The sequence below is a fragment of the Esox lucius genome, chromosome 4, assembly GCF_011004845.1.
Source record: "Esox lucius isolate fEsoLuc1 chromosome 4, fEsoLuc1.pri, whole genome shotgun sequence".
Taxonomy (NCBI): Eukaryota; Metazoa; Chordata; class Actinopteri; order Esociformes; family Esocidae; genus Esox; species Esox lucius.
In genome coordinates this window covers 22,737,259-22,765,006 of record NC_047572.1, presented here as the reverse complement: position 1 = coordinate 22,765,006, position 27,748 = coordinate 22,737,259, and the positions used below count along the sequence as shown (strand labels likewise).

Genomic DNA, 27,748 nt, shown 5'->3' with positions numbered 1-27,748 from the left:
AGATTGAAGCTATTAAATGGTTTAGTAAAGGTTTGGGATCGAAACAAATGATTTTTCATTTGTAAAGACATACCCCCCTGCCTGAGTGACAGCTTTTTTCCCAATGATCAGAGTAATTGCATGGCAACTTGTAGTGAGGCTTTTTACATGAATTTGCTGTCAAGGCCTTCCCTTTCCCTATGCTGTTTATTATAACCAATATGTTTTTAAGACAGGTAAAAGTTTAGGAAATTTTTTAGGAAGCACTTATGAAGATAATTGAAAAGGGTTTCTAAAATTGTTCTCGCAACTCTAGTAGGAGTTAAGCTTTAAGAATTTGCCCTAGTGTTGAATCCCCAGAGCATTAACAAAATGAAATCTCACTCCAATCTATATTGAGAAGTTGACAGACTTTTAAATATATAATTGCTTCAGACTAAAATGTCACATGATCTATGTTTCAATAGAGTGGAGACTCTTTTACGGAGACGTAAATGTATTTTCAGTTGTATTTTCATAGTTGTTCATAGACATGTATTTTCACAGTAGCTCTGGACAGCCAGGCCATGGTGCTGGACCAGATGACATTAAAAACAAGCAGACCGTTTATTGGAAATGTTTTTGGAAGCGATAAAAATCCACACCATATTGCATGATAGCCCAAAACCAAGGGGCCTTAACAACATATATTGTTATATATTTAAAAAACTGTTTCTTTGAGAGCACTTAAATGCTCAGTGTCTTCACTTAACTAATATGGTTTACAATGTTACTCAACTTTTTGGACTATGATGGTACTCCCTGGTGAACTGATGTATGTTGATGTCAGAGGAACACTGGTGTTACAGACACTTATGTAAATGTGAATAGTGTATCTCTAAGAAAACCAAGAAAATTATGTTTGACTTACAGTAGACTGGCCATCTCTATAAAGATATACCAAAGAAATCTCACAAGATCTCACAAGTTACATCTAATATGAAAATGAACACATCCTGTCACTCTGCCCTTTAGAATTTTCAAGATCTCTTGTTTTTTAATGTAAAATACGTGGTAACTTATACATATATTCTTCTTATCTATTGGTCTTAGAAATGAAGAAGTGCGCAACTCAAAGGGTGTTCATCAACTTCCCCCAACATCCCCAATATGACACAATCTCTTGAGTGTTTTGCTCTAAAAGTCTAGTCACAGGATGTGGCAAATATTTTGTCCAGTTAAACAAGAGTTTTCTGGTGAATCTATAGTTGCTAAGACAGTAGCTGGCTAATTTGAAGAAGACATGCTTGTGGTGTTTGGATTTATGACATTATCAGCACTGTCTAATGGTAAGAGGCAACTGCAATTTTTTCTATGCTGTCGCATGTTTGTCTATGGAGGTCATTCACATTCTAACAGCAACTCATTATACACAACTGGTGTATAAATAAATAATCACATAGCATTAATTACTTCTGGGAAGACAAGTGACAGTGAGAAATCAATGTCACTTAAATATAAAGCTTAGTAGCATACCATAAATATTTAATTTTTAGAAAGACAGTATTTAGCGTGACTACTTGCTAGAGAAAATGTATTACATTATATTGACAACTATATTGTCAAAAACTATTTTCAATAAGTTTTAAATAAGTTACAGCAAGTATCATTTTCCACAAATGTGTTTTTTTCACTCAATTCTCAGGATTGGAGAGCCGCTGTAATGTTACAGAGGCAGAAGATCAGTATTATGGAGCTCTGGGAGGGACTGTCTATCTCCCTCTGGTCACTGATGACATCGAATATACTGAAATCTACTTAAAAAAAGATCCCTCTGGAAAATCTATAGACATTTTCAAAAGGAGAAACAAAACCAACATAATGAATGAAACCATCAAATCTAGATCAGAATTCTATTTCAACAATGGGACATTGAAGATAACAAATATAGAAAGGAGTGATGCTGCTGTATATACCTCAGAAACATTCAATTCGTTTGGAATATCCCTCACCTGCATAATATTTCAATTGTCTGTTAAAGGTAAATATCCAAATGTAAAAAAATATATAATTTGCTAATTTAATTATTACATTTAAAATGTTGCCAAAGGGAGTTTGATGCTGTAGTATATTTATTTGTGTTTTATTTGTTGATTAATTCCTGTACTTGTTCAAGTCTTTGCTACTACACTTTCAATGTTATGACATCACTTACATTAAGTCTTACAGTCTCCACTATCCCCTCCCCCTTCATTTTCTTGTCATACAGAAGGAGGCAATGAAGCGGTCACATGGTCTCTAGTAGTTGTAGTCCTGGTCCTTGTTGTGATAGTGTCAGTTTTCTGGATCCACTGGAGGAGGACACGACCCCAGACAACAGGTCAGATGGGTGAAAATCCAACACCTCTAACAAACCTAAGTGGATCTGTAGGACTCAGATGTTCACAATGTTCAGTCATCTCAGTTAACTAATGCTTCAGTGTTGTTTTGTTGGGTTTTCTACTTTCCTTAGTACAGGCCTGTATTGTATAGTTTAGCTGGGCTATTTTGGAGCTGCAGATTAACCAACTGAATGTGGAAGTGGTGAAATTACTGTAACAAATGTCTAACTCATGACATTGCTGACTCTTAGTCTCGGTTTACCACTTTCAGCATCTCTGTTCACTTCAGCCACAATATTCTGGACTGTTTGTCATGTCTGTAGTCATCTGTTTTACTATCCAAGGGCTCCCAACTCCGGTCCTTCAGTACGCCAACAACACACATTTTCATTGTAGCCCTGGACAAGCCTATCCACTTTATTTCAATGAGGGCCTGATAACTACTAGACAAGTTGAATCAGCTGTGCATTGCTGGGGCTAAAATAAAAATGTGTACAGTTGGGGGAACTTGAGGACTGGAGTTGGGAACCACTGTTATACCAAAGACCACCCAAGGATATTCGATCTTCAGTGCATGGCTTTGTATTTTTGCTATTTCAGTCTCCCCATTTATAGCAACAAATCCTAGACTAAAGTTCCCAGTTTTTGGAATTCAACATTTAATGTTAAATTCAAGAGCGATCTACTGTAAGTAGTGATCTACTGTACTACAGTAAACCTATGTTCAACTGGCCAATCAACTGTTATGCCTACTGTATGCAGGATACTAACGTACCTGAAGTGTTAAGGTCAGCATATGATCTGTGTAGTGACCCATATTTGTTCTCTCCACAGATGCTAATAGAAGCCAAGAACTGGAATATGCTGACATCACTGTTGTGAAGAAGGGGAATGTGAGGAAGGTTCTGGAGGAGGTGGAGTATGGACAGCTTGTAGTGTTGGAGGGTTCCAGATCAAACACAGTGAGAGACAGACCTACAGGGCAGGAGGACACTGTTTATGCTGGAATAAAGCCTGGCCAGTGAATGGAAGATTCTTTACTGCAGACTGGAGTTTGAAGTTGCTTAATTTGTCACTGTAACAATCTTTTTTCTATACATATTCCATCTTTCCTGTATTCAATGTTTCTGTATTGTTGTCTTTATTTGGTTACATTCACTGCTTATGGTTTTGTACATTGTTTACCAAAATAACCAACCCAACAACCAGACTGTCTACATCTGTCAGTGTTTCTGTTAATTTACTGATTATTTTGAAGAAACAAACATGGTTGAAAACACCTTTGCAATCCAAGACATGTTACATAGTACACCCCTCACATTTTTGCAAATATTTGATTATGTCTTTTTCATGTGACACTTTTCTACAATGAAAATTAGTGAGTGTACGTATTGTATGACATTGTAAATTTTCTGACCCCTGAAAATAACACAACACAATGCCATTAATGTCTAAACCGCTGTCAACAAAAGTGAAAATGTCCAAATTGGGCCCAAAGTGTCAATATTCTGCGTGGCCACCATTGTTTTCCAGCACTGCCTTTGTCTCGGAGGTGTGTTTGAGGTCGTTATCATGTTGGAATACTGCGCTGCAGCCCAGTCGCCGAAAGGGAGGGGATCATGCTCTGCTTCAGTATGTCACAGTACATGATGGCATTCATGGTTCCCTCAATGAATTGTAGCTCCCCAGTGCCAGCAGCACTCATGCAGCCCCAGACCATGACACTCCCACCACCATGCTTGACTGTAGGCAAGACACAGTTGTCTTTGTACTCCTCACCTGGTTGCCGCTACACATGCTTGACACCATCTGAACCAAATAAGTTTATCTTGGTCTCATCAGACCGCAGGACATGGTTCCAGTAATCCATGTCCTTAGTCTGCTGGTCTTCAGCCAACTGTTTGCAGGCTTTTGTATGTGCGGCATATGTTCTGAGCACTGTCAGGCTGATCCCCCAACCCTTCAACCTCTGCAGCAATGCTGGCAGCACTCATACGTCTATTTCCCAAAGACAACCTCTGGATATGATGCTGAGCATGTGCCCTTAACTTCTTTGGTCGACAATGGCGAGACCTGTTCAGAGTGGAACCTGTCCTGTTAAATCGCTGTATGGTCGTGGCCACCGTGCTGCATATTATACTCATCCTTCTTCTTCCTTCAAACACGGCAAGTGGAGTTTAGACCAAAAAGCTCTATTTTTGTCTCTGATCAAAAGTCTTCTCGTTCATATATTTATATTCTCAGTGACTTAAATACGTTAATCATATATTTTTTTCACTGTATATTGAATATATAGCCTGATGTTTTTGGTTACAGTACATACCCTAATCTGATGATCTTTTCACCAGTCATCTTCATTTGTCTGGCGATCTCTCTTTAAATAAATCTGTAAATGCAGGCTACATGAAAAGTAAAAAAATAAATGAATACGGATTGAATGTAGTTTGAGGTTATTACGTTATAATGAAATAGTATGACATGCTTGGGTGTAAAAGAAAACTAGGATCCACTTGTATTTCCGACGTAACTCATCTCCGCGATGTCAGGACCCGAGCGGTCCTGTATCCAAGGTTGCCAGTATTCATTGACAGTACGGCTATTCTCCAGAACAAAATCATGTTTTACCATGTCAGCACACAGGAGGTACGATTTTTGGTAAGGCTGTCGCCTTTGAGTTTTTAAAACTGGAACCCCTGTGTATAGGTATGGAATGCCGCCCACCAAAAGTGGCTAGTAAGAGTGACTGCGTTACCCGCAACAGCCGAATTCCACTCGCATTTGGTAGGTGCCAATGTCAAGCCATGTTCACACGCAAAAGAAACATCCGTTTTTTTTGTCTGACACAAGAGCCATGTAGCCAGCCTGGCTGCTTATATAAAGAGGAAGTTAAACTTAAAAATAAATATCCATCTTTCAAACCACTTCTTCATTGGTTTTGTTTATACCCTTAAACATTGACCTGCAAATTCAGAATTGAAATGAACCAAGAGTTTGTTTGAGGACTTTACTGAAGGCTGTATTATGACTGTTTGTGATCTTAGCAGGAGTTTCATATGATAAGAACATACCCAAGGTCACCATATTTTGAAAAATCATAAGAAATTACTTGAAATGCCTGAGATGTTAATGTGTTGGCTTCCCTCTTATTCAGATAATAACATAATGAGGGTTGTATAACATGTAGCAAGATCATGACTTGATCCAATATCTTTGTGTTACTGAATTCCTAGATATTATACTCAGAAACACCTGTTCAATGAATACCTCAAACCACTAAAGATAAATTGAGAGTCAATATTCAGAACACGGAAAATACAAAAGTTGTCTCTATAGATCTCATCTCATCTTCATCCGCTTATCCGGTATCGGGTCACGGGGGCAGCAGCTCCAGCAGGGGACCCCAAACTTCCCTTTCCTGAGCCACATTTGCCAGCTCTGACTGGGGGATCCCGAGGCGTTCACAGGCCGAAATATAATCTCTCCACCTAGTCCTGGGCCTACCCCGAGGTCTCCTCCCAGCTGGACGTGCCTGGAACACCTCACTAGGGAGACGTCCTGGGGGCATCCTTACCAGATGCCCGAACCACCTGAAACTCATCCCAACCGCTTCGCACTCGGCTGCGAACCAGTCCAGTGAGTGCTGAAGGTCACAGACCGATGATCCCACCTGGAACGAGTCTGACTTGCACAGCTCTCACTTTGGACGTACAGGGATTGGATAGCCCTCAAAAGGGACATCCTCACCCCATACTCCCGCAGCACCTCCCACAGTATCTCCCGGGGGACCTGGTCATACACCTTCTCCCAATCCACAAAACACATGTAGACTGGATGGGCATATTCCCAGGCCCCCTCCAGGATCCTTGCAAGAGTAAAGAGCTGGTCGGTTGTTCCGACCAGGACGGAATCCGCATTGTACCTCTTCAATCTGAGATTCGACTATCTGCCGAACACTCCTTTCCAGTACCTTTGAGTAGACTTTCTCAGGGAGACTGAGAAGTGTGATACCCCTGTAATTGGCACGCACCCTCTGGTCCCCCTTTTTGAACAGGGGAACCACCACCCCGGTCCGCCACTCCTTAGGCACTTTCCCCGACTCCCACGCAATGTTGAAGAGGCGTGTGATCCAAGACATCCCCTCCACACCCAAAGCTTTCAACATTTCTGGACGGATCTCGTCAATCCCCGGAGCTTTGCCACTGTGAAGTTGTTTGACTTCCTCAGTGACTTCTGCCATGGAGACTGACGATGCTTCCCCATCAGCCTCCAGCTCTGCCTCCACTATAGAGGGCGTGTTAGTGGGATTTAGGAGTTCCTCAAAGTGTTCCTTCCATCTCCCAATTACCTCCTCAGTTGAGGTCAACAGTGTCCCATCCTTACTGTACACAGCTTGGATAGTTCCCCGTTTTCCCCTCCTGAGGAGCCTGACGGTTTTCCAGAAGCACCTTGGTGCCGACCGAAAGTCCTTCTCCATGGCTTCCCCAAACTCCTCCCACACCCGCTGTTTTGCCTCTTTCACAGCAGAGGTTGCAGCCCTCCGGGTCTGTCGATATACTGCAACCGTCTCTGGAGTCCTACGGGATAACATATCCCGGAAGGCCTCCTTCTTCAGTCGGACGGCTTCCCTGACCACCGGTGTCCACCAGGGTGTTCGAGGGTTACTGCCCCTTGATGCACCTAAGACCTTTAGACCACAGGTCCCCGCCGCAGCTTCGGCAATAGAGGCTTTGAACATCGACCACTCAGGTTCAATGCCTCCAACCTCCACAGGGATGCCAGAAAAGCTCCCCACCGGAGGTGTGAGTTGAAGATCTTTCGGACAGGGGCCTCCTCCAGACGTTCCCAGTTCACCCGCACTACCCGTTTGGGTTTTCCCGGTCTGTCCAGAGTCTTCCCCCACCCCCTGACCCAACTCACCACCAGATGGTGATCGGTTGACAGCTCCGCCCCTCTCTTTACCCGAGTGTCCAAAACATGCGGTCTCAGGTCCGATGACACGATCACGTATCTCTATAGATACGCACTAATATAATGTTTCCCATGACTTTGATGTGATTGGTTTTGTTAAAATTAAAATGTATTCAGAAGCATCTTCTGTAAATGTATACATGACTAGAAAGAGATTTATACAATGGTAAATAAAATAAAAATAATAACAATTAGAAATATTATACATGGTTCATTTTTCATCTTGGTTTTCAGGCATGCCAACCTCCTGTGATGAAACACAGAACAGAACCCTGTGTTACGGAGCTCTGGGAGGAAGTTTCTATTTCCAGATACCCACTAATGCAACGAAATATGAGGAATTTAAAATAACAAAAAACCCTTATGGGAATTCTATAGAAGTAGTCAAAATGAAAAACAACATGGTCAAAGAAAACATCAAGCACAGATCAACGTTCTCTGAAGGCAATGGGACATTTTTAATAGCTACTACAGAGAGGAATGTTTCAGACCTGTATACATTGGAAACATTTAAAAATGGAAGTGGGGCATAAAGATATCACATTGTCCTGGTAAGATGGGGTTACATTTACTGAATTAAACAGACAAATGAAATATGATTGATTAATGATCATAATGATGATTATAATAATTATATATATTTATCAATGAAAATGTATCTGTTTAGTGACAGCCCTATCCATTCATGTACCAGGATTCAATAAAGACGTTATTTCTCTTTGTTTGGAAGCCCACAGGGGTTAGACTGGTTAACTGCACCTTAATTGGGACGAGTATATTGAATTGGGTAAATGACACTGTCAGTACTCTGTGTCTTGACCCTACAACAGTGAGCCCCACTACTGTGACAGCATCCTCCACCAGTAGAAATGTCACTGGTAAGGGCCCTGGGTCTGACTCCCTAACCAACACCTGTCCCAGCAGTCACAACCATACAACAGGTAGTCATTCACTCTCATTGTACTATTACACATATATAGGGAGCTATTTTGTAGTATTGTTTTTTCTCACTCAACTCAGATACCAACCTAATGTCCTGATTACAGTTATCTGCCTCTGGGTCAGTTTCACTCTGCAGTCAAATATTAGTCAGATATGACAGTCAGAAAAATAGTGGAAATCCCTCACGCTGTAACAGCTGTAAAAATGTTGGAAGCGGACAAAATACTAAAAGATTAACATGATCAGTCAAATTGGCCCCATTCAAAATTAAGTTGTAAACCTATCAACATGAACACGCAGTTATATTTGGGGGTACAAAAGTTCCTTCCTTGAATTCCTGGGAATTTTGCCCCTGAGTGTTTGTGAAGGGACAGTTAGTATCCACCAATAAACAATGAGGGAAGGTTGAAAATATGAGATCAGTGACTGGAGTACAGTTGTATTATGGAAGATTGTTTCTTTTTTTGCCTCCTGTGTTGAGCAGTTATGATTAATCCAAAAAAGCAAATTACAACACAGATTAACAGAAAAGCTAGTCTTGGGGTGAAATTAGCAGAAATATCATTGAGTGGTTATTTTTACTGAAGTAAACCCTTACTGGTCCCGGAGAAATAACTTAAATCACGTTTTACAGCTATTATCTTTTTTGATTTTGATTAATTAGTTGCTTCCCTTTGTCCCCCAGCACTTTCCTTCAATGAGTTTCTTTATGTGGAACTTGGTCCTGGGTTGGTGGATCATTCTGTCGTGGTCATTGAGCCAGGACACAGGTGCAGAGTCAAAGGGAAACGTCTTTTAATATTCTTCTTGTTAAACCGAACAGAAAACAACAAAAGGAGAGGCATACTGCAAACTGAAGCAGATAAGATCCACAAACTAAGGAAACGAAACGCAACTTAATTAGGGGCCCCAATTAGAAGCACCTAATGGCATATTCCTCTAATTGAGGACAATCAAAACTGCAGAGCAGAGATGTCTATAGACACTGGTGTGGTCAGACCCTGACTGTGGCCCCCAGGCACATAGAGATCTGACAATTGCATATTCATATAGCATACTGTATAGCTGTACTTGCTTGTGATAAATAGCATTATTTGTGTTTATTTGATTAAAGTGCAAGGAGTTTTATTATAGTCCGCTTTTATTCACAGTAAGTGTCATCGGTTTTTTGGGCAGCCTTAAAAATAAGAGAGCTGGGAGAAAATGTCTCGCAGTGTTATTCACTTCAAGCTTTTAACTGGTTTAGTAAAGGTTTGGGACTCAAATGACTGATTGTTCATTTGTAAAGATGTGCCTGAGTGACAACTTTTTTCCCATCAGACAAACTGCATGGCAACTTGTAGTGCAACTTTTTACATGAATTTGCTGTCTCTGCCTTCCCTATGCTGTTTATTTTGACCAACGTGTTAAAGACATGGTAAAGTACAGATAGTCGTCAACTTACGACCGGGTTACGTTCTGACCGAGCGGTCGGAAGTCGATTTGGTCATAAGTCGGCAGAGGAATAATAACTTAGTATATTCAAGTTCCCAGTAGCCAAGTTTGCATTTTATCTTACTACACTCGCTTGCGGCAGTAACTATCATACGCCCAGCCTCCTGCCCAGCGTCCAGCACGGTACCACGTAAGTCCACACGGACATGTTAACCATACACATTTTTGTGTATTATTATTTAAATTACACTGCTTTTTGAATCCCCAGAGCAATCACAAAATGAAATCTCACATATGAAGTTGTCATTGAGATATTTCCCAGGGTTTTAATCCCCTGACCAATCATAGAATAAAATCTCACTCCAATTTATATTCAGAAGTTGGCAACTACAGTATACCTTTGGCAAATTTTGTGGTATAGCATGAACTCGGATTGCTTGGATAGACATGTCTCGATGAGTTACTGGGCAGCGTTATGTAGAAGCCACCATCACCCATGCTGATCGGAGTCAATGTAAATTAAAATCCTGGAGTTTTATCCAGTTTCTAGGTCAACCACTTGTTCCGATGGTATCCAGCAGTTGAATTTCTCAGGCCAACAAAGCCAATTCACAAGACACATTTTCTTCCCTTTCTCATTCAAACTGCTTCCACTTTAAAAGTTTTATCCTTAGCCACGATTATTTTCAGTAATTCCTGTTCATAAAAGGTCCCAACTATCACATCACCATCAATATCTTTTATTTTATATACAGGAGGTACCCAAGGAATACATTCTGTTATTGTCAAATATTCATCTGTGTACCCTTTTTAATAAACGCACCTCTCAGCTTTGAGAGTCTCACAGTATCCCCAACCTGGAACTTGTAGCTTTGATTACCATTTCTCGTTAATGTTGTACCATACAGGTTCTTGAGAACTAATCCATCATTTTCTTCACAAACGTCAGCAGGCTTCATCTTAATAGACCGATGGTAGCTATGGTTGTATCCGTGAACTAAATCTTGAATAACTTCAACATAGCGATGAGTGTTGGCAGCTGTGAGATACCTCCACATTCGTGATTTAATTGTTTTATTAAATCTCTCAACGATACTCGCTTTGACATCATTTCCTGTAGCAAAATGTTTTATGTTGTACTTCTTCATCAACATTTCAAAATGTGAATTAAAAAACTCCTTCCCCTTGTCCGCTTGGACTTTTTGCGGGGTTCTTCCTTCTTTTATTATGTCTTCAAATGCTTGCTTTACCTCGGTAGCGCTTTTATTTCTCAGCACACAAATCCATGCATATTTGCTTAATACATCTATGCTTGTTAACATACATTTCATGTTATCGTTTTCCACACTGTAAGCACTCATGTCAACCAAATCCAGCTGAAATTGTGAATTTATATCATGAACAATAACTCTATTTCTTTTAAAATGTATAGCTACAGGCCTGTGTAGCGTGTATGCATCCTGGGCGAGCAGCCAGTCATCGGCCTCACCGGTTTTCTCCAAGTACGCTCTTTTCAAACCATCTCTACGCACATAAGCACCAGGGTTTGCCAGGTCGTAGTAAATACTTTTCATAACCTGTTCAGACATCGTAGAGTGTTCAAGCAATAATGAGAATTAATACATGTTTAACATCGTTTTATTTGAGTTTTCAAAATTACACAACCAAGATATTCAGAAAAGTTACACAAACATTCAGATTTCTCATTGTCTTTGTTTATATACATAAACATATATATGTTAACATGAGAACTGAAGTTACCATGCCTTAGACAACAGACTCAACAGACAGACTTGCTTTCGTCGTACCATGACGCCGCTGCGTCGCATACAGCATCCTCACTAATTTTGTCCATGTATTCATCCCTGTAATCACTCAGTCTCGGCTCCAACTTGAGCTCCTGCAGAAAGTTCTCAGCAGCCTCATGAACAGCAGTCATCGGTGCGTGGAAAAAATCATCAGGTGGTTCGACACTAAGAATGTCCTGTCTGGCTCGTGTGGTCCATTTCACATCTGATGCATGCTTTGTGTAGAATAGCCCCAACAACGTTTTCCAGAATATTTCTTACCAAATCGCTGATCTGTGTTTAAGATGTTAGCTTTCACCGGTGTTTCACCCAAAACATTGAACGCAGCACAATCCTCCATGTTTTGTATTGTGTATGTAAGTTTGCTCAGGCAAGACTGAATGACCATCACCGATGTCTGTGTGATTTAAATACACACACCATGCCAATCATCCCATAAAACATGAAAGGTTAACAACCACCAGTTGTAGGCCATTAAACACCAGGGGTTTTAGATCTGACAAACACCATTTGTTGAACATCAAACAACATACCGCTGACACAACAATTATTTATTGCCTGGGAATTTAACATTCCGAAATCCTGAGGGCCATTTGTTAATCATCAAACATAACCACCTGTTATAACACTAGTCTGTTTTGCTCATCAGACGTTGTAAAACATCAAACACGGACAGATCAATGTAATCATAAATCACAAAGTCACCGGACATGCATTCGTCACTCCTGAAGTCCCGCCCGTACACACGTCATACAGGAAGTCCCACCCTAACATACGTCATACAGGAAGTCCCACCCTAAAATACGTCATACAGGAAGTCCCACCCTAACATACGTCATACAGGAAGTCCCACCCTAAAATACGTCATACAGGAAGTCCCACCCTACAAACCAGATGTCCCGCCCACCTGTCACATCAATATGGAAGCCCCGCCCTCCCATAAATCACCATTCTGACACATTATACCCTACATTAACTACTTTAGTAATCACCACCTCAACAAATAATTTAAGCAACCACTAAGTTTCTAATAGCTAAGTCAGATTAAAAGTCACTAACCCTAAAACACGATCTCCAAAAGAAATGATCTCTCCTCTATACAGACATAAAACGAAAATGTCACAATACACAAACAGACAAAGGTTCCAGTACCGATCAATTTAAATTAATAAAACAAGTAAGCTAAATGAGTAAGTGTAAACTCAACCTAGGCAAAACAGCAGCGGCGCTGTGCACTACATGAACAGAACAAAACCAAAAGTCAAGATCTGTCCCAGCATGGCAAAACATACAGTAAAAGTGACAATAAAAACAAAGCAACAATACCTTGGCTGTCTCCTCCAGCGAACCCACAAATCTCGAACGAAAGAGCAGAACAGCACACGATGCACACCAGGCAGCGACAACAGCAGGTAAAGTCAGATCTTACCAAACCGGCATTTATTTATGACGTCTCATGTGACAGTGTACTTAACCTACCGGTTACACAACTATAAAGCGCACAAGTGCACGGCTAACAGGTGTCCCAATTGTAACGTGGATCTGGCAACTGAAATGAATCATCAGTGTTTTATACAACCCTCTAAGCCCGAGGACCCCAATGAGTGCTACATATTTTATGATTTTGAGACTCTGGTGAATGTACACACTGCAGATTTTGTGTGCGCAATAAGCTTTGATAACGAGACATGGTGTTCAGCCGGAGATGGTTGTGTTGCTGCTTTTTTCCAAAAGTTTAGGCAACTGAAATATAATGACTACACATTTATAGCCCACAACTCTAAAGGTTTTGATGGTTACATCAAATGGTTTAACATCAAGGAGAATGAGAACTCTGTTTGCCTCCATCCGGAACCGCATTACTACGGTGTGAATACCATGATGGCTAAAGGAAAATAAGATTTTTTGCAATGGTATTCACCTGTTTCCGTAGACCCCTTTGTCATGCAGGATGAATTAAAGGCTTACTGCTTTGTTTCGGGTCGTTGTCATGCTGGAAGAACAAGCCACAACAAATCTTCAATACTCTTATTGAGGGACGGAGGTTGTTGGCCAAGATCTCGCGATACATGGCCCCATCCATCCTCCCCTCAATATGGTGCAGTCGTCCTGTCCCCTTTGCAGAAAAGCATCCCCAGAGAATTATGTTTCCACCTCCATGCTTCATGGTTGGGATAGTGTTCTTGGGGTTGTACTCATCCTTCTTCTTCCTCCAAACATGGCAAGTGGAGTTTAGACCAAAAAGCTCTATTTCTGTCTCATCAGACCACATGACCTTCTCCCATTCCTCCTCTGGATCAACCAGATGGTCATTGGCAAACTTCAGCCGGGCCTGGACAGGCGCTGGCTTGAGCAGGGGGACCTTGCGTGCGCTGCAGGATTTTAATCCATGACGGCGTAATGTGTTACTAATGATTTTCTTTGAGACTGTGGTCCCAGCTCTCTTCAGGTCATTGACCAGGTCCTACCGTGTAATTCTGGGCTGATCCCTCACCTTCCTCATGATCATTGATGCCCCATGAGGTGAGATCTTGCATGGATTTTATCCCTGATGTTCTTACACAGCTCTCTGGTCTTGGCCATTGTGGAGAGGTTGGAGTCTGTTTGATTGAGTGTGTGGACAGGTGTCTTTTATACATGTAACAAGTTCAAACAGGTGCAGTTAATACAGGTAATGTGTGGGGAACCGGAGGGCTTCTTAAAAAAAACTAACAGGTCTGTGAGAGCCGAATTCTTACTGGTTGGTAGGTGATCAAATTAATTACTTAAAAATCATACAATGTGATTTTCTGGATTTTTGTTTTAGATTCCGTCTCTCATAGTTGAAGAGTACCTATTATAAAAATTACAGACTTCTACATGCTTTGTAAGTGGGAAAACCTGCAAAATCGGCAGTGTATCAAATACTTGTTCTCCCCGCTTTATATACAGTAAGTAGTTACAGCAAGTATCATTTGCTACAAATGTGATTTTTTTTCTATACTGTGATGGTAATTCCATCGATAGGAACTCTTAAAGGAATAAGTACAGAGATAAAATGATCTTAATTAGTTTATTAGCAGTATATATTACCAGAACCATATACAAAATAACCCTCTGAGGAATCTCTGAGGTAAATACATGAACAGTTTGTATTTATTACAGTTAAAAGGGGTGTGGTAAGATAAGACAGCTGGGTAGTATGTCACATACGTTTTACCCACTGTCTCCCCACCTTATCCTTCCTGCCCTAGGTGTTAACAGTCAAGGGGGGTAGGGGAACATCATAAAAGACAGTCAGCCTCATTCCTGAAGAATAAAGGACAAATACCCTTATTGATTTGGGCAGATTAACAGATGGTCATAATGATCCACTTCAGACATATTAGAAACAAAGATCAGAGTTACACACCAGGTAATAGTAAAGCAGACATTTCTCAAATGTACTTTAGTTCAAGAATTTCCATAAAAATAATGTAATGTTACAAAGGCTGGAGTTCAGTATTATGGAGCTCTGGGAGGAACTCTTAATCTCTGTCTGGTCACTGATGTCATCAATAATATTCATATAATTATATTAATATAAGATCCCTCTGGTAAATCTATAGATATTTTCAAATGGAAAAACAAAACCAACTCCATGAATGAATCCATTAAAACTAGATCTGAAAACTTTATCAACAATGGGAAATTGAAGATAACAAATATAGAAAGGAGTGATGCTGCTGAATATTACACAGAAACATTTAGTTCATCTGGAATATCCCTCGTCTACCTAGATTTAAACTGTCCATTGAAGGTAATTATCATACTGTAAAAACACATTTTAATTTGCTAAATAATCTAAAGTACCTAAAATGTTGCCAAAGATGGTTTGATGTTTTAAAATATTTATTTTTGTGTTATGTTTATTGATTACTTCCTTTTACTTACTTGTTCAAGTCTAAAGCCCAAATCAGACAACACGTGTATGTGCTGCTGACAATGCATGGGAATGAATGAAAGAGTACAGACGGGCTGTGAGCAATCAAGACCTCGACAGTACCCGGTACATTCACACTGTTTGCGAAATTTCAGAAAGCCCAGAGTGCTTCGCTTGTAGCATACTTGTGGGTGTGTCTGTGGGCGAACAACCATCATAAGAGCCGGTAAGCTGTGTATTAAGGCTTGAAAATAGCAATGAAGGAACGAAAGCTTTTTACAATGGTAAAAATTGGAATAGAAACATATTTTAATAAATTTTTACATTATATATATATAGCAAGCTGGTTCGCTAGCCTAACGACCTAACGAACAACCTAACGAACCAGCTTGCTATATATATATATAATGTAAAAATAGGTAGCAACCAGTCACCTAAAGTATCTAGGCTATCTAATATTGACACCAGAAGCAAACTATCTCGGCCAGCTGTCTCCACGCAAAAATGTGTTGAAAAATGTTTATAAAAAAGAATGCAAAAGCAGACAATTGAACTTTATTATTGTGGAACTGTTATTTTAATTGTACTGAGAGTATTTCACAACCACCTATGCAAAATCCCTTAATTGGTCAGTCTCTAGCAATAGGCACGGGTGATTTGCATAAAATCTGAACTTTTTCTTTGCCTCTAATGGATCCCATGCATTGCCCCACAAGCCACACGCTTGGAACGCTGAGAAGGGTATATCTGCAGACCCCAAGTTGGGGACAGAACTTAATATGGGGATTCCTTAAAATTAAGTAATGCCCATTGACGGTTTCCGTTGGTGTGGTGTTTTTGATTTAGTGCATACGTTTATGAAGGAATAATTACAGGTTCAGTGACGAAGATTTTGGTAAGTGCTTCCATATATGACAACCTCTAGCTATATATTTAGGGATGGTAAACTTGTTCACTAAGATCGCTTATCTACTAAATTCTTTGAATCTGAGATTCGAATAGCTTGCCAGTGACAGAACACAGAAACACGACCACCCTTATATCTACTGTGGTATTAATGCATGTTATACACTCACCTAAAGGATTATTAGGAACACCTGTTCAATTTCTCATTAATGCAATTATCTAATCAACCAATCACATGGCAGTTGCTTCAATGCATTTAGGGGTGTGGTCCTGGTCAAGACAATCTCCTGAACTCCAAACTGAATGTCAGAATGGGAAAGAAAGGTGATTTAAGCAATTTTGAGCGTGGCATGGTTGTTGGTGCCAGACGGGCCGGTCTGAGTATTTCACAATCTGCTCAGTTACTGGGATTTTCACGCACAACCATTTCTAGGGTTTACAAAGAATGGTGTGAAAAGGGCAAAACATCCAGTATGCGGCAGTCCTGTGGGCGAAAATGCCTTGTTGATGCTAGAGGTCAGAGGAGAATGGGCCGACTGATTCAAGCTGATAGAAGAGGAACTTTGACTGAAATAACCGAGGTATGCAGCAAAGCATTTGTGAAGCCACAACAAGCACAACCTTGAGGCGGATGGGCTACAACAGCAGAAGACCCCACCGGGTACCACTCATCTCCACTACAAATAGGAAAAAGAGGCTACAATTTGCACAAGCTCACCAAAATTGGACAGTTGAAGACTGGAAGAATGTTGCCTGGTCTGTTGAGTCTCCATTTCTGTTGAGACATTCAGATGGTAGAGTCAGAATTTGGCGTAAACAGAATGAGACCATGGATCCATCATGCCTTGTTACCACTGTGCAGGCTGGTGGTGGTGGTGTAATGGTGTGGGGAATGTTTTCTTGGCACACTTTAGGCCCCTTAGTGCCAATTGGGCATCGTTTAAATGCCACGGCCTACCTGAGCATTGTTTCTGACCATGTCCATCCCTTTATGACCACCATGTACCCATCCTCTGATGGCTACTTCCAGCAGGATAATGCACCATGTCACAAAGCTTGAATCATTTCAAATTGGTTTCTTGAACATGATAATGAGTTCACTGTACTGAAATGGCCCCTTCAATCACCAGATCTCAACCCAATAGAGCATCTTTGGGATGTGGTGGAACGGGAGCTTCGTGCCCTGGATGTGCATCCCACAAATCTCCGTCAACTGCAAGATGCTATCCTATCAATATGGGCCAACATTTCTAAAGAATGCTTTCAGCACCTTGTTGAATCAATGCCGTGTAGAATTAAGGCAGTTCTGAAGGTGAAAGGGGGTCAAACACAGTATTAGTATGATGTTCCTAATAATCCTTTAGGTGGGTGTATTTTTTTCTATTGGTTATGAAAATGAAGAAGTGCGCAGCTCAATGTGTGTTCATCAACTTCCCCTAACACCCCTAATATGACACAATCTCTTGAGTGTTTTGCTCCGAGTCACACTATGTGGTGTATTTTGTTTATAATTTTGAGTTTAGGACTGGTGAATCTATAGTTGCTAAGACAGTAGCTGGCTAATTTGAAGACATCATGCTTTTGGTGTTTGGATTTATGACATTATCAGCACTGTCTAATGGTAAGAGGCAACTGCTATTTTTCTATGCTGTCACTTCTTTGTCTAAGGAGGTCACGCACATTCTAACAGCAATTCAGTTATACACAAATGGTGTATAACTAAATAATTACAATAGCATGAATTACTTCTGCTGTACAAGTTCCAGTGAGAAATCAATGTCACTCAAATATGAAGCTAAGTAACATACCATAGACATTTCAAATTTAGTGACAGTATTTAGTGAAAATACTATCTGGTGAAAATGTTTTATGGACAGTTTTGTCAATTATATATTCACAAAATAAGTTTCAATTAGTTTTAAAGAAGTAGTTACAGCAAGTATTATTTTCACAAATGTGTGTTTTTCACTCTATACTTAGGATTGGAGAGTCATTGTGATGTTAGCAAGGTTGGCGTTCACTGTTATGGAGCTCTGGATGGAACTGTCTATCTCCGTCTGGACATCGAATATAATGAAATCTGCTTAATTAAAGATCCCTCCGGTAAACCTATAGAACTTTTCAAAAGGAAAAACAAAACCAATTTCATGAATGGATCTTTAAAACATAGATCAGAATTCTATTTCAACAACGGGACATTGAAGATAAGAAATATAGAAAGGAGTGATGCTGGTGAATATTCCTCAGAAACATTTAATTCATCTGGAATAACAATCACCTCCATAAGATTTCAACTGTCCATTGAAGGTAAATATCCAACTGTAAAAACTTTAATTAGCTAAATAATCTAATATGTTGCCAAAGATGGTTTGATGCTCTAATGTATCTATTTATGTGTTATATTTGTGGATTAATTCCTGTACATTTTCAAGTGTAAGACTTTGCTACTATACATTTAATGTGCAGACATTGCTTATATTAAGTCCCCTTCATTTTCTTGTCATACAGAAGGAGGCAATGAAGTGGTCACATGGTCTCGAGTAGTTGTAGTCGTGGTCCTTACTGTGATAGTGTCAGTTTTCTGGATCCACTGGAGGAGGACAAGGCCCCAGACAACAGGTCAGATGGGTGAAAATCCAACACCTCTAACAAACCTAAGTGGATCTATAGGACTCAGATGTTCACAATGTTCAGTCATCTCAGTTAACTAATGCTTCAGTGTTGTTTTGTTGGGTTTTCTACTTTCCTTAGTGTAGGTCTGTATTGTATATATTAGCTGGGCTATTTTGGAGCTACAGATTAACCAACTGAATGTGAATTTTACTATACCAAAGTCTGCCTGAATATATTCTATCTTCCATGCATGCCTTTGTATTGTTACTATTTCTGTCTCCCCAATTTTAGCAACGAATCCTAAACTAAAGTCCCCAGGCTCTAGAATTAAACATAATTTTATGTTTAATTCTATCCTTTTCACGCTTAGTGGTCACTACAGTGGACAGTTATTCAAAAGCAGTTTACTTGTATATGCATGGGTTTTGATGGTATAATTTGATGGTATAATTGCACATAGTGTTTGAAGTGCAGAGCAGTGTCCAAGGCCCCCCCTGAGATCAGGTTTGGCCTTGAAAAACACTGGCCCCACCTCATCAAAGCAAAATGCATGAAGCTGCATGCACATGAAAAACTAAGTACATCTGCATGCAGTGTCTTGCGGCTTTGTGCCCTGGGTGCTTTGCTAAATGTTCATAGAAGATAGACTTGATGAACCGATGAACAAGTTAGTAAAACTGAAGAGACTATTGTGCTGAATTACATCTGAAAGAGAGCATTGGCAGAGCCATGGACAATATTTTACAGTTTTTGTAGAAAATGTTAAATGGACACATATACAGTTCAACAGGGTAGGTGGGGAGGGGCTAAGGGGTCAAGAGGGAGGAGCATGAGGAAGGGTGGAGACAGGAGCGAGGAGTAGAAGAGAAGACTGGAGAGGCTGAGGAGTCAGGAGCGAGGTTCAACAGTTTTGCATTGCATTGAACAGTATTAGAATATTTAACATATGTGAACATTAGTTTAACAGCATTAAAAATATAGTTTTCTCATTATATATAATTTTATTAATTGGTTTGTTAATATTTCTACAGTTGAAATCTACTAGTGATCTTCTTTACTTGTTGACCTACTGTAATACACGTAACCCACACTCAACTGGCCAGTCAACCATTATGCCTACTGTATGTAGGCAACTAACATACCTGAAATTTTAACGTCAACAAATGATCTTTGTAGTAACCCATATTTTCCCCATTGTCAAATCTCTCCACAGATGCTAATGGAAGCCAAGAACTGGAATATGCTGACATCACTGTTGTGTAGAAGGGGAATGTGAGGAAGGTTCTGGAGGAGGTGGAGTATGGACAGGTTGTAGTGTTGGAGGGTTCCAGATCAAACACAATGAGAGACAGACCTACTGGGCAGGAAAATACTATTTATGCTGGAATAAAGCCTGGACAGTGAATGGGAGATTCTTTACTACAGGCTGGAGTTGCTAACAATTGTTTTTCTCTACATATTCCATCTTTGTTGTACTCAACATTTCTTTAATGTTGTGAATATTTCTTCACATTCACAGTTTATGTTTATGTTCATTGTTTACCAAAATAAAGAACCAAACAACCAAACTGTCTACATCTGTAATTGTGTTTCTGTTGATTTACTGATGTTTTCTCTTTTAATCTCCCTGAAAAAACATCACATTATACAAGATGTTATAACACAGTATTAATAGTTGGTAACTGAAGAAGTGATCCAGAACCAAGTGGACCCACTGTGAAACACAACACTAACTATCATACTCAATGGTAGAATGGTGCCTTCTTTGGTTCCTATAGAATTTTTTTAAAATCACATCTTATTCTGCATCGAAGAAACTAACTTGGGTGAACACACCTTTGCAATCCAGAACATTACATAGTCCCACTAGACTAAATGTAATTCATCAAGACATCAGTTGCAACCTGTCAAAGAAAACAATGGGTCTAGAGTCCAAAGTTCCATCAAAGTCTTTTACATTTTTACATGCGCATGGGACAATGGAAATATGGCCACCTACGTATGACCGCACTCTGAGTAAGAATCTTGGTACGACCGGCTTCTTTGTACTTTTTCACTGGCCACTCCCCCTCCCACTACTCATATAAACTCCTTCACTGGCCACTCCCCCTCCCACTACTGATATTAACCCCCTCACTGGCCACTCCCCTTCCTGGTACTCATATTGGCCCTCATTTATCATTCTTGCGTAGAAACGGGCGTATATTTTGTCGTAAGATTTTGCTTACACTCCTCTCACCGCCTGATTTATGAAGCTGTGCGTACCTTTAAAATCCAGGGGCCTCATGTATCAATCTTGCGTACGCACGGAAACACGGCGTACGCCAGCTTTCACGTTCACGGTCAGATGTACTAACAGTGAAATTAACGTAAGAATGTGCGTTCTTCCACGTAAACTTCAGGCCTGGCGTACGTACATTTTTGTGATGTTAGTCCGTTGGCGACTCATAGAGGCAATAAAGTGAAGTGGCAAACATTACACTACGAACTGTTCTATCGCACCTGCCAGATATTGCTTATAATTTGTAATTGATAAATGATTTGCCATATTATTGTCACACGAGTCTTATTAGAATATTCTATTAATTATGCAATTAAGTAAGAACATATATAAAGGATGTGAAAATTGATACAACCCGTCTAGCAATGGCAGCTTTGGCTTTATTAGAAGACATTTTCAATGGACAAATCCGGAGAGAACGAGTTTTTAGGGACCACGGTGATTTTCTGGCCCACGATGATGACTGGCTTATCAGGCGTTTCAGATTTCCAAGGGCTATACTCTTGGAGCTCTGCGCTGAGTTGGGTCCGAATTTGGAAAGAGAGACAGTGAGAAGCCACGCATTACCCGTTCCTTTACAGGTGCTTACTACACTTGGTTTCCTAGCAACCGGTTCTTTCCAAAGAGAACTGGCAGACCGCTCAGGAATAAGCCAGTCGTGTTTGAGCCGTGCAATGCCACCTGTATGGGACGGCATCATCCGCTTGTCTACCAGGTATATAACGTTCCCATACGATGCAGGTGACCAGCCAAACATCAAAGCGCAATTTGCAGCGATAGCCGGTTTTCCTAATGTAATCGGAGCGATCGACTGCACACATATTGCTATAAAGGCGCCATCTGAAGACGAATTTGCATATGTGAATCGGAAACATTTCCATTCAATAAATGTGCAGATTATATGTGATGCACAAATGCGCCTAACAAATATTGTGGCAAGGTGGCCTGGGTCAACACATGATTCATATATCCTTACAAACAGCATGGTTGGGATGAGACTCCAAGCTGGCAGGGTGCGCGATGGGTGGCTACTTGGTAAGTTATGCATTTAAATGCATGGTTCTATCTAAAAGTAAAATGTTTGTGTCTGTAATTATTATTACTGCCCATCAGGAGACAGTGGTTATCCACTAAAGACGTGGCTGTTAACCCCCCTCACCAACCCACAAACTGACCGAGAGCGCAGATACAATGATGCCCATTCCCGCACTCGGTCAGTTGTGGAGCGGGCAATTGGGCAGCTGAAATGTCGGTGGCGCTGCCTTGACAGGACCGGGGGGATGCTGTTATACCGCCCTGACAAGGTTTGCCGCATCATACTGGCCTGTGGAGTGCTGCACAATGTCGCGCACAGGCATGACATACCCCTTGGTGAGGTGGGGGCACCGCCAGATGACCCTGACCCAGGACCAGTATATGTGCAGCACAATCAACAAGCCATTCAGGCCCGTCAACGTGTTATTGCGACAATATAAATGGTACTCAGACACAAAGTTCATTTTTTGACCAATTCTTTTAATGTATGGCTTATTTCTGTGAGTGCGTCAGTGCCATTTTTAAGGTGACTGTTCATTTCTTCAATGGCCCTAACAATTAGCTGTTGTGACTCCAGAACAGCATGCGTCAAGACACGGCCAGATGGACGGGCTTCAGCACTGGGGGGAACATTAGAGACACGGGAGACGCTGGACTGAATGGGCTCTGGCTGCTCAGGTGGTGCGGACTCTGAGTGCGTGCCAGTGGACGTTCCTGCGGTTCCTAGGTCCAAATAAACACAGGCACATCTTAACAGTAATTTCAGTCTGTTCCTTATTAATGGGTACACGCATTTGCAAAAAAAGCAGTGGATACGTGAAATCTCTGGTGTACTTTTTGCTATATTGCATGCATTTTAAAATTAAACGGTGGCTGGCTATGTATATCAAAGTTAAGGAAATAAATCTGAGTCCTGTAGTATATCCGAGTCTCCTACATCAGCGGATACGATTCCAGAGATTAACGTGTCTCCTACAATAGAGGCAACTCTCTGATCAAAGGGTGCAAGTTCATCGGTCCCTGTACCACCGCCTGTTCTGCCCACACTTTGTCGGTGCGCAGCAGTTCTCCGCTTAACTTCCACCTTTATGTCTGACCATTTCTTCCTTAGTTCATTTACGGTGCGACTCTCAAATCCCACCGCGTTGACGGCATCAGACAAACTCGCCCACTCTTTTTTCTTTCTTTTGTTATTAATTCCAGAGGACAGATTTCCAAATAAAATATTTTTTCTTGTTTCTACCTCTGATAGTAGCACCTCTAATTCGTTTTCAGTGAAATTTCGTTTCTTGCTTGCTTTAGCCATGTTCTTGCAGGTTTCTTTTGCCAAATTGGACTAATTACCATATTTAAATTGATTTAATTGAGGGAGGAGACAGGGTGTGGTGTGGTGCTCGTGCATGTGCGCTCAATTTCGCGTTGATTGGGATGTACAAAGAGAATGTATGTGGAATGCTGCGTACGCAGAGATTCATACATCAGATTTTTTTGGTGCGTACGCACATTTATGGCTTTGTCCGTACGCAAAGTTTTAGTATGAATTCAACGCAAGTCTTTGTACATGAGGCCCCAGGACCGTGCAGCTCAATTAGCATTTTCCAGGGAACACCAAGATTCGTGCCCCATTCTCTTCACAGATGAAAGCAGGTTCACACTGAGCACATGTGACAAACATGAAAGAGTCTGGAGATGCCATGGTGAACATTATGTATCCTGCAACATCATCCAACATGTCAGTCCTTAAGAAAGAACAAACATAATTAGTCAATTGGCCCCAGGTGAGCTTATCAGTAGTGGCTTTACTGAGGCCAATCTCCAGGAGAGGGCGCAGTCGGACCACTTGACCCAGCTGATCCCTCACATCAAATACAATTGTATATTACAGTTTTTTCTGAATGCTTAAGCGCTAATCGTGATTCTTGTAGCACAATTTCTAAAACCATTAATACGTATAGCAAAACCACTCACTGAGTTTGCAAAACTAAAAGCACAAACACTGCTTTGCACTCAGTTTGCAATTTTGTAACACACACTTTGCAAAAGTGTAGGCACAATTCACTGCACAACACTCTTTTTGCAGAACTTTAAACACAACTCACTGCTTACACTCAATCACTCAATTTCCAACACACTCCTAGCAAAATTATACACATGTATGGCTATCATTAACACCATTTTGCCAACTGTCTGGCACACTGTCACATGTGAAAACTGTTTTAGATAATTAGTTCACTTTGCAATCAGCCTAAGCACTATGAATAAGCTACAGGTGAGCTGTCCGTGTGGAGTACAATGAAGGGAGCAGTAAGAGTGAGAAGAGTGAGAATCAGAGGAGGCCGAGGAGGCGGAGGGAGAGGACGTGGAGGTGAAGAAGTTGGAGGAAGAGGACGTGGAGTTGAAGAAGCGAGAGGGTTAGAGGAAGTTAGAGGAAGAGGACAAGGAGGAGCAAAAAGAGGACGAGGAGGGGAAAGAGGAAGGGTAAGAAGAGTAAGAAATAGAGTAACTGATGACATCAGAGCTACAATAGTGGACCATGTCATCAACCATGGAACGACCCTGAGGGACGCTGGCCAACGGGTTCAGCCTAATTTGAGCCGCTACACTGTGGCAAGCTTCATTAGGACATTTCGAAATGAGAATCGGTAAGTACTTTGTAGCACTGCCATACTCTAATGAGAAACAAACAGTACCATACATGCAAAAATACTGAAATTGTTACTTTACAGAATTGCTAGACGTCCAGATGTTGGGGGCAGAGGAAGAATGTTCACTCCAGAGCAAGAGACCCATATAGTGAACATGGTGATTGCCAATAATTCAATAAGACTGCGCAAAATACAGCAGCGCATAAATGATAATGACACCATCTTTCAAAATATACACAGTGTAAGCATTTCTGCACTAAGACGTGTACTTGCGCGCCACAGAATGAGAATGAAGCAAATGTACAGAGTTCCTTTCGAGAGAAACACAGAACGTGTAAAGCAACTGCGATATGACTATGTGCAGGTAAGCTATAGTGTCATTGGTTCTGAATTTGGAAGTGCATACTGTAGTGCTGTGCATGGGCCTGATGTGTTGCATTTGTCTTGTCCAGAGAGTAATGGAACTAGAAGCAGATGCCATGGGACATGAGCTACTTTTTGTAGATGAGGCCGGTTTTAACCTCAGTAAAACCAGGAGACGAGCCAGGAACATTATTGGACACCGTGCCATCATCAATGTCCCAGGACAACGTGGTGGTAACATAACCATGTGTGCAGCTATAAGCCTAAATGGTGGTGTTCACCATCATGCAACCATAGGCCCATACAACACTGCACACATTATTGCATTCCTGGACACCTTACATGACATGCTCACTGTTCAGAGACCAGAGCATACCCGATATGTCATCATATGAGACAATGTTAGTTTCCATAGGGCTGCTTTGGTCCGCAACTGGTTTACAGACCACCCATTCTTCATGGCACTCAACCTCCCTCCATACTCTCCATTCTTAAATCCCATCGAGGAGTTCTTCTCTGCCTGGCGCTGGAACGTGTACGACCTCCTCATCAACAGGTAGCCCTTTTACAGGCAATGGAAGAGGCATGTGGAGATATTGACCAGGCATCATGTCAGGCCTGGATACGGCATTCAAGGAGATATTTCCCCGGTGCCTTGGACTGGAGGATATCGATGCGATGTGGAAGAAATGTTGTGGCCGGACCCAGATAGACGACATGATGTAGGCTGATTGTCCTTTACTTTTATTTTTTTTTGTGAAATTACTATTTTGTGTTCTGACTTTGTCTTGGTTTTGATGAGTGTGAATAAACACCAATACTTGAAGTTTGGATCCTTGTATGTTTACATGACACTATGACAAAAGTATGACCTCAAATTGACATCTGTACACAGAGAAAGCAAAAGCCAGATGTGTTTTGTATTCATACCATCAGTGTGTAGTTGGCACTACATAAATAGCCAATATTTACAAAACATGTGCTTGAGCAATCAGAAAAAAATGTAAAGGAAATTAATGTAAAATCCAGGTTCATATTTTGTTTACCTTTAAAAATGGTTTAATGTAAAAATAATAAATATACTGTTAATGGTTATTCTACGAAGTGCATTAAACTGGTTGCATTGACTTGCATCCATTTCCTTGTATGTTTAGATTTTCAGTCAGATTGAAACCGTGTGTGATGTAAATACTATGTTTAGAAACAGCATTTGCCTCAACAAAAAAATCTTGATGAATGCCATGGAATCACTGAATGTATATAGAAATGTACAGAAATAACAGAAATAAGTAAAAGATCATCTTTACAAATGTGCACAATCTTACCACAAAATTAGATTGAAGGTACAGTAACACTGAACTGCAAAAAAATCTAACAGATGTACAGTACCAATTGATAAAGGTACAGTTGACATACCTAACTGGGTACCAATGCCATTGACAATTGTGTAAAACCGTTAACTAAAATTCAGTCCATTTAGAGAGGAAGTGGTCATCTATGTAAACAAATGTGCAACTGAAACCTGTGACTAAAATACACCACACTGTCTTCTGTAACCTGACATTGTTTTTCACACTTCTCTTGCTGACAGATGCAACACCACCATTCGGACTCAACCACCTCATCACTTATCTGACAAACAACATTCATCAAAAATCACCGCCTTTCTGGCTTAGTCACCAGTTTAATATTTTCCAAGGTGCTCTTTAAACCATTGTTTTGTTTTCTGACTGGAATTAGAAGATTTTGCTCTGTGAAGACACATGGAGGTTGTGACTGGACTAGTGTTGCTGATGTTAAGAGGACTGTCTGATGGTAAGAGGCTTCTCATCCTTTATTCAGCATTTTCCACTTGCCTGAACTTTGTATTGTACAGACATACATAGTGATTCAGTTAAATATGTATAGCACTTACAGTTTTTTCTGATTGCTTAACTCTTCAAACCTTCGTAACATTTTTATTTTCGTATCAAACAGTTAACACAAGCCATCACATTAATAAGCACACAATGCGCCAACTACACACTGATGGCATGATTAAAAAACACATCTGGCTTTTGATTTCTCTGTGCACAAGGTAGGCTATGTCAGTTTGAGGTCATACTTTTGTCACAGTTCTGTAAACATACAGGGATCCAAACTTCAAGTATTGGTGTTTATTTACACACATCAAAACAAACAGTAATTTCACTGAGAGGAAAACAAAAATCAGTCTGCATTGTGTCGTCTCTCTGGGTCCGGCCACAACATTTCATCTACATCACATGCAATGTCCTCTAGTCCAAGGCACCAGGGAACATATCTTCTGGAATGCCGTATCCAGCCCTGACATGATGCCTGGTCAATATCCCCACATGCCTCCTCCACTGCCTGTAAAAGGGCTATGCATTGATGGGGATGACGGTCATAGACCTTCCAGCGCCAGGCAGAGAAGAACTCTTCAATTGGATTAAAGGATGGAGAGTATGCAGGGAGGTTGAGTGCAGTGAAGAGTGGATGATCTGTAAACCAGT

At 40.8% G+C, this 27,748-nt stretch overlaps 2 protein-coding genes across 2 annotated transcripts in view; both read left to right on the top strand.

Moving 5' to 3' along the window:
• LOC114839122 overlaps nt 1-3,521 on the top strand; it is a 34,094-nt gene extending 30,573 nt beyond the window's left edge. The window contains exon 4 of the mRNA XM_034291722.1: nt 3,174-3,521. Coding sequence (XP_034147613.1) covers nt 3,174-3,364 — 191 coding nt within the window. The 3' untranslated portion in view covers nt 3,365-3,521. The remainder of the gene's footprint in view (nt 1-3,173) is intronic.
• LOC105025841 overlaps nt 1-27,748 on the top strand; it is a 200,583-nt gene that overhangs the window by 118,408 nt on the left and 54,427 nt on the right. The window lies entirely within an intron of this gene.